The sequence below is a fragment of the Salpingoeca rosetta genome, assembly GCF_000188695.1.
Source record: "Salpingoeca rosetta unplaced genomic scaffold supercont1.31, whole genome shotgun sequence".
Classification (NCBI taxonomy): Eukaryota; class Choanoflagellata; order Craspedida; family Salpingoecidae; genus Salpingoeca; species Salpingoeca rosetta.
The window spans coordinates 784,430-791,816 of NW_004754903.1; the positions used below are offsets into that span (position 1 = coordinate 784,430).

Genomic DNA, 7,387 nt, shown 5'->3' on the forward strand with positions numbered 1-7,387 from the left:
ACAACTTGCTCGCCGAGCTCGCCCTCAACACCACCCTTGGCTCTGGTCTGCATCAAGCCTGGCTTGGTGGCCACTTCCCGCCTGTGTTCGCCTGGACCGACGGCTCTGCCGCCACCGACTTTGGCTTCCCGTGGAGCGTCGAGGACAACGACCCACACGCGCACTGCCGCTTCAATTGCCTTGCTCTCAAATTCAAGGACAAGAAGACGACGCCCGCTAGCGAGTGGAAGGGCCTCCGCTGCGGCCGTAAGCGTGCGTACATCTGCAAGCGCCCCACCGCTGCGTGAGCTGCAGCATAGGGTGGAGTTTGCCGCATGGAACGGCAAAGACTTCTCGGCGTTGTCTTGCGCTTGTGATGTCAGAGTTCACTTGCTTTTCTAATGTTCCGCGAGCAACGTCTCTCTCTCTCTCTTTGTGTGTGTGTGTGTGTGTGTTGGGAACGCTCGTATCCCGATTCACTATCAGTACACCACAAGCTACTTTCACTTCGTGTTTCCACTCCAGGTAAGTGAGGGATGCTCGAGACACACTAAAGGGGGAGGAGGGAAGCATACACAATCAAGCACACATCAAGTGCAGCGGACACGAAAAGGGATGAAGGGCCTATGCGTGAACACCATGGTGGCACGATGCGCGAACAGCACTTGTTTGCTTCTCACGACAGCAAACTCGCGCAGCGCCAGCATCGTTATCCACTTCAGCAGCACGTCATCGCAGTAGTCGCTGTGGTGCAGCTGCCTCATCTGACAGGCCACCAGGCTCAGCCCAATGGCCGTCATAAACGACAGCTTGAAGTCGAGGCCCGGCTCCAGGTTGTTGGCGTCCACGAGTGCAACCAGGTCGCGCCGCTCCAAGCGCGGGTGCAGCTGTTGGCATGTCACATGTGGTGGCGTGATGGTGTGGTGGGTGGGGAGAGATTGGTGGTTGGTGTGATGAGTGGAAGTTGTGTGCATCAGCAGTAGTCGTGGTGGATGGGAGTCACAAACAGACACACATGCACACATGCACACACACACACACACACACACACACACACACACACACACACACACATGAAGACGTCGTAGTTGTCCTGCAGGCCGAGGACTTGGCAGGAGAGGACCATACTTGGGCGACCAAGTCATCGGGCGACAGCAGCGACAGCAGCTGTTCGTCCACCCACAGCCGCGTCTTGGTGACATGGAGCACGCCGTTGTCACTTGCAGAGGGTACAGCTGGTCGAGACGAACGTGCGTTGTGAGTTGGAGATGAGCGGTGAGAGAGGGTCAACACGACTGCTGGTGTAGGCTGTTGACCCATCACACATGCACATTCGTGGGTGCCAAAACAGACAGCGCATGGCAGCCGCCTCCAATGACAGCTGTGTGACCATGCTCACTTGAGTTGCGTGACAGCCGTGTTGTGTGTCAGCGCGTCCGCCAATGCCACAGCACCAGCATCACCGAGAGAGTTCCAGTGCAAGCTGTCAACATGCGAAGCAGTGGTGATTAGTAACGACGGAAAAGAGAAGCAGGGGGAGGGATCGTGAGTGGCAAGCAAGGGGGTAGAAGGGGACACTGACATCACACACTGGCTTCAGGTGTGCTGTGCCACAGCGTGGCATTGCGCTCAGCCATGACCTGGGGGTGGGCTGTGCAATCACAACACACGCCAACGACACTTCTCTCCCATGCATGGGTTGTGTCAAGACTCACTTGAGCCGCGCGATGGTCGCATTGTGCTTCAGCCCTTGTGCCAACGCCGCAGCGCCCTCGGGGCTGATGTGGTTGCTGCTCAGGCTGTAGCCAACAACCAAAAAGCACGATGGTGGGAGGGGAGGGGAAAGGGGAGGTGGGGTTGGTTGGTCATGAGCCAAGGGTGAAGGCAACACAACGAACATGACATGGCATGATGGCAACGGTGCGCGACGATAGCTGCTGGATCAGTGGCGCGTGTCGCATGCAATCCACATGTGCACGCACGCACTCGAGTCTTGTGACGGTGGTGTTGTCCTTGACAGCCACTGCAAGTGCGCGCATTCCACCATGGCTGTGTGTGTGTGTGTGTGTGTGTGGTTGGCACAGCACACAGGACATGACAGTGTTCTGACGACGATGCGAGGCAAGCACAGCAAGCACAGCAAGCCAAGCAGGACGCTCGACTCGGACTGTTGCAGACAACACACACACACACACACACACACTCACTCACTCACTTTGCGCGTGGCTCAGACGTGTTGTTGGCGATGGCCCGAATCAAGTCCTTCACCTCCTCATCTTCGATCTGCGTCTGCGCCAACAGGCCCTCCATCTCCTCGCTCACTGTCTTCTGTCCACCGGACATGGCCGATGATGGAGTTGGTGGGGGGTGGTGGGTGGTGGGTGGTGCTTGAAGGTCGTGTCGTCAACGATGGTGGTTTGACCGAAATTCCAAACAGCCAACGGTTGACAAAACCAGACGAGACACTGGCTGTTGCACGAACAACAAGTCAACGCAGAGGTGAGGGGTGAGGTGCAGTGAGGGGGGGGGGGTGTCATTGGTGGTTGTGCGTGCCACGTTCCTTCCTTCCTTCCTTCCTTTCTTCCTTCCTTCCTTCCCTTCGTCATCTTCGCTGACGCATTCACACACACACGCACGCACGCAGGGAGGGTGTGCGCACCGTCTCTCCCCTTCTCCCTTCCATCCATCCATCCTTCCTTCCTTCCATCGTTGTCCATTTCCTTCTCCTGTGATGAACCACGCACAACCAACCAACCAACCAACCAACGACCACATACATGACCCATCCATCGACAGGTGAGGGTGAGATTGAGTGCTCCCACTTCTTCCCCTTGCGCACAGCGCACAGCAACAACAACCACCACCATCAACAACAACAACACAGCGCACGCTGTAATCGTGCACACAGCCACACAGCCACGCACATATGTGGACCACCACGCATCCATCCATCCATGGGTGGTTGGATCACAACCAACACACACCACTGCGTGTGGCACTCACAAATGCACACACACACACGCACACTTGCTCACCGTTGTGTAGTGACAGAACAGCTGCCATCAGCCACCGTCATGCAGCGGCGACCCTGAGAATGGATCATGCAACCTCCCAACCAGTGAGCAGTTGAGGGAGGGGGAAATGGCATCAACCAACATCACAGCCAATGTATGTGTGTGTGCACGGGGTTGTGTTTCTTCTCATCCTCCTCCTCCTGTCTCTGCTCCTGTCTGTGACATTCTGCTCACTGCTGCCGTTGTTGCTTGCTTGTTTGTGGTGGTGCGTGCAGATGAATGTATTCCATCATCATCATCATCATCATCAGCAGCAGCAGCAGCAGGTGCTGGCTGATGCGTGAGGCAGTGGGCAACCCTCCACCAACCAACCAACCAACAATGACTGCGTGCTGATGGATGAATGGTGATTGAACCACTGCATCACCCAGACAGGTATGTGTGTGTGTGTGTGTGTGTGTGTCGACGTGCGTGTTCTCTTCTCCACCCACCCACACGCCATCATCACCACTTCTCATTTTCTTGTGTGTTTGCTCACATCCTTCCCTTCCCACTCTCAACACCAACACCAATACCACCACCCTTCTCGTTTGTTTCTCCCTCCTGCACAGCGGGGCCTTTAGCCACCAGCTGTCACCCCACCCCCCCCTGCACCAACCACCACTGCTCTGGTGGGATGAACAGACGGGCGCTGCCATGTGATGACCATCCAGCCACGCTTGTGCGGCTGTGGAAGCAGCAACACCAACACACACCACACCACAAACAAGCAAGCGATGAACAACGTGAGTGCATCACTGCATGTGTGTTGATGTGGTGAGCACAGCACCAGTGTGCTTGTTTGTGGTCGCTGTCTTTGCTGCTCTTGTCTCCCCTTGTTGTCCCACATCAATGTGCATGCATGTGTGTGGTGCGGCTGCCTGTTTTGCCTTGCTTGATGTGCTGTCTCATTCGTCGTTCTCACACACAACCGCCTGCACACCTGCACATTCTCCAACTTGCAGCTGCTGCTTATATTCCCCTCTCTTTCTCGCCCTCCCTGACGGCCATCACAACAACAACAGCAGCAGCAGCCAACACACCCTCCACCGCCGATGCAGCAGCAGCAGAGAATGCACCACCACCACCACCACTTGCTGCTGAGCACATTCCCCAGCCAACCAAGCAAGCAGCAACAAACCCATCGCCCAATGCTGACGGAAGCTGGCTGTTTGCAGCTGGGAACAGCGACAGCACAAGTTGCATTTTCGGCGGGCAGCAGCAGCAGAGGTGAGGGCGAGAAGAAGAGGGAAATGGAGGGGAGATGTATGTTGGATGGATGGATGGATGGGGTGGGTGGGGTGGGGGATGCTGGGTGAGTGTGGTGTGGTGCGGTGTGGCTGGTGACAGGGGATGATGGTGGTGGTGTGAGGAAGAGGGATGGATGGATGGATGGGGTGCAGCATGTCTTGTTCCTTCCCTTCTGTTTTCTGTTTTCTCTCTCTTCCCTTTCTTCTTCTTTGCACACATGCATGCACAGCATCAGCAGTGGCAGCAGTGTGACTGCGCACACATCAATGCTTTCTCTTCCCTCCCACTCCTCCACTTACCATGCTGGTGCTCGCACACAACCACACTCACAGGCGATGCACACGCACAAGCAGAATGAGGGAAATGTCGAGGATACTTGCCACGCGTGCCAGTTGCACTCGCCTCACACCTCTTCTTGCGTCTGTGCACACATATTTCACAGCGTTGAGGAGGCACATGAAGCGGTGGAACCAACGACGATGACGATGACGAGTGATGAAGGTGAGAGGGCGACTGAGATGTGTGTGTGTGTGTGCGTGTATGGTTGACATGTTGTGTGTCCTTCTTCGCTTCCCTCTTTCTTTGTCTGTTCTGTTCACTCGTCTTCTTCCCCCCTTTTTTTCGATTGACTTGGACACAGGCCCATGCATTCCATCTCCATCCATCCAACCGACCAACCAAGCAGCCGAGCGAGCGAGCAAAGGACACGGCGTGGCAAGGGGCCGTTGTTTTCACCCTTTCCACCACAAGCAACAACAGCAACAGCGGATGTGTGGCTGCATTGTGGATGAACTGGCCCTCTGCCTCTCATCCATCTCCACCTGCTCTTCGTCGTCATTGGTCACCAACAGCAGCGGCTGCGACCATGGATATGGAGGTAGGATGAATGGCGGTGGTGGTGATGTGGGCGGTGTGTGATGTGTTGGGTGTGAATATCAGTGCGTGTGTAGGTGTGTGATTGTGAGGTGCTGGTTGGATGTCGTTGGATCTGTTGGTGGTGACAAAGGTGTGGTTGTCGTTGACAGCCTGATTCTGTGACAACTCACCTCTTTCTTCACACGTACAGGGTGAGATGTGCGTCGATGTGCCGTCGCCTCGCATGACGACGATGCTGGTGGTGGTGAGTGGGTTGTGGTGGATGTGGACGGCGCACGCACACGCATGTGCAGATGTGCTGCTTGTGGTTGTGGTGTGTGGTGTCTGTGTGTGGGGATGTGAAATGTGCGTGCACCGGTGATGATGTGGGTGATGTGAATGTGGCAAAGGAGGTGGATGTGGTTTGTTTCTGCCATGCTGGCTCACTGCGTCGTGTTCTTCTTGCTGATTTGTTGTTTGCGCTTGCGCATGTGTGCATGTGTGTGATTTGCTCAGGACGGTGACCGATCTCTTCCCAAGCCCTCATGACACGAGCAGGGCGATACACGCACACACAAATGTGCGAGAAAAGAAGACACAAGGTGAGACGCTGCCGCTGTGTGTGTGTGTGTGTGTGTGTGGTGAGGTGATGGGGTGGTAGTACTCATTCGCACGCACGTACACACACGCATATACACATGCATGCCAACACATCAGAGCAGTCATTGGCTGTGGGGTGGTTGCACTGACGTGTGTCTCACATGAATCAATCTCACAACTCAAATGTGTGTGTGTGTGTGTGCGTGGCTGCAGGCGGACGTTGTGCGGGTTTCCCCAACCGAATCCCCTTCCTCCTTTCCCAACCAATCGCCTTTGCTCTGTGTCATCATCATCGTCAGCCTTCACCATGCGATGTGGTGCTGTTGAGGCGTGATCGAGACTGCGGCCAACACAGGTATTGCAGCAGTGGTGGATGTGGTGCATGTGGTGATATTTTGTGCCTGCCTGCTGGCTCGCTTGGTTGCTTGCTTCGTTGGTCTTGTGTGTATCTGGTTCACCCGCCCACAACATGCCGCATATTCTAATGCGTGATCCCTTGTGTCCCTCCTTTCCTGTCCTCACCACCACCGGTCATTGTTGTTCGTCTCTGGTTGGTTTCTCCTTGCCTCACAGGCAGGCAGGCAGGCAGGCATGCAAGCTTGTGCTGCTGGTGCCGCTGTGATGATGACCCTGCGTGTGCCTGTGCGCGGTGCACCGTGTTTGGGGCTGCACCGATGAAGACCAGGAAGGACACGGCCCGTGCCCACCACTCTTCCCCTTCATCTTTTCTTTCTGCTCCATCAGCGATGACGATGGTGGCCGTGGCGTGTGACTGCGCTTCCTTTTTGTTTGGCTTCGCTGTGGCCCATCGGCTGGCTGGCTGCATCAAGCACAGGTGAGGATGATCGTTGGCGGTTGGTTGGTGGCTGGGTTGAGTCGAGTGGGGCAAGCAGGGGGAGGGGGGAAATGGCACAGTGATGGTGATGGTGGTGGTGGTGGTGGTGGTGCGACGTGGGAGTGCAGAGCGAAAGGAGGGGGAGGGAAGGGAAGTGATAGGAGGGCGATGATGTTGATTGAGGGATGGGGGTGCGCGTGCACATGCACGTGAATCGTGTGGTGGTGGTGTCACATGTGGCTCATGCCTTTTGCTTGTACCTGTGATTGTGTGATTGTGATGATGACTGCAGCAGGCAACACACGGCGGTTGATGCTGGATTGGATTGGCTGGGGTTGACTGGCCGTCGTGTCGTGTCGCCCATTTCTCTCCCTCCGTTGCTCATCTCAACTGGGAACACACACGGCGATGTGTGCATGTGTGCACGTGTGCGTGTGCGTGTAACGCCATCAACCACGCCGGCAGCAACACGATGCACGAGGTGAGGGCACGCAATGGTGTGTGTTTGGTGGAAGGGGTTGAGGGGAAGTGGGAGGAAGGCGTTCATCATGGCCGTCATCACCACCACGGCTGTGTATCTGGTCATGTGACCGTGCATTTCGCGGGATGGAGATGGGGAGAGATGTTGTCGTTGTGTTGGTTGTGGTGGTTGTGGTTGCATTGCTGTGTATGCGTGTGCATGGTGCACCATCTCACTCTGCAATGCCATGTGTCACTGTGTGTGTGAGTGTGTGTGTGTGTGCGTGTGTGACTGCAGATGTGCGTGCGCGTGCGCGCGTGTGCCAGGCAGATGCGTTGATCGACGACGAGGTGA

At 55.9% G+C, this 7,387-nt stretch overlaps 2 protein-coding genes across 2 annotated transcripts in view; one reads left to right on the top strand and one right to left on the bottom strand.

Moving 5' to 3' along the window:
- PTSG_09829 (uncharacterized protein) overlaps positions 1-287 on the top strand; it is a gene marked incomplete at both ends in the record, with an annotated part of 1,541 nt that extends 1,254 nt beyond the window's left edge. The window contains one exon of the mRNA XM_004989130.1: positions 1-287. This exon is cut by the window's left edge and continues 4 nt beyond it. Coding sequence (XP_004989187.1) covers positions 1-287 — 287 coding nt within the window.
- A 201-nt stretch (positions 288-488) lies between these two features.
- Positions 489-2,389, bottom strand: PTSG_12931 (uncharacterized protein). Its single transcript, XM_004989131.1, has 6 exons — positions 2,195-2,389; positions 1,966-2,028; positions 1,695-1,778; positions 1,443-1,462; positions 1,108-1,214; positions 489-866 (listed from the first exon to the last, which is right to left on the bottom strand). Exons 1-6 carry the CDS (start codon positions 2,320-2,322, stop codon positions 570-572), a joined length of 699 nt encoding a protein of 232 aa, XP_004989188.1. The 5' UTR covers positions 2,323-2,389; the 3' UTR covers positions 489-569.
- Positions 2,390-7,387: the final 4,998 nt, after the last annotated feature.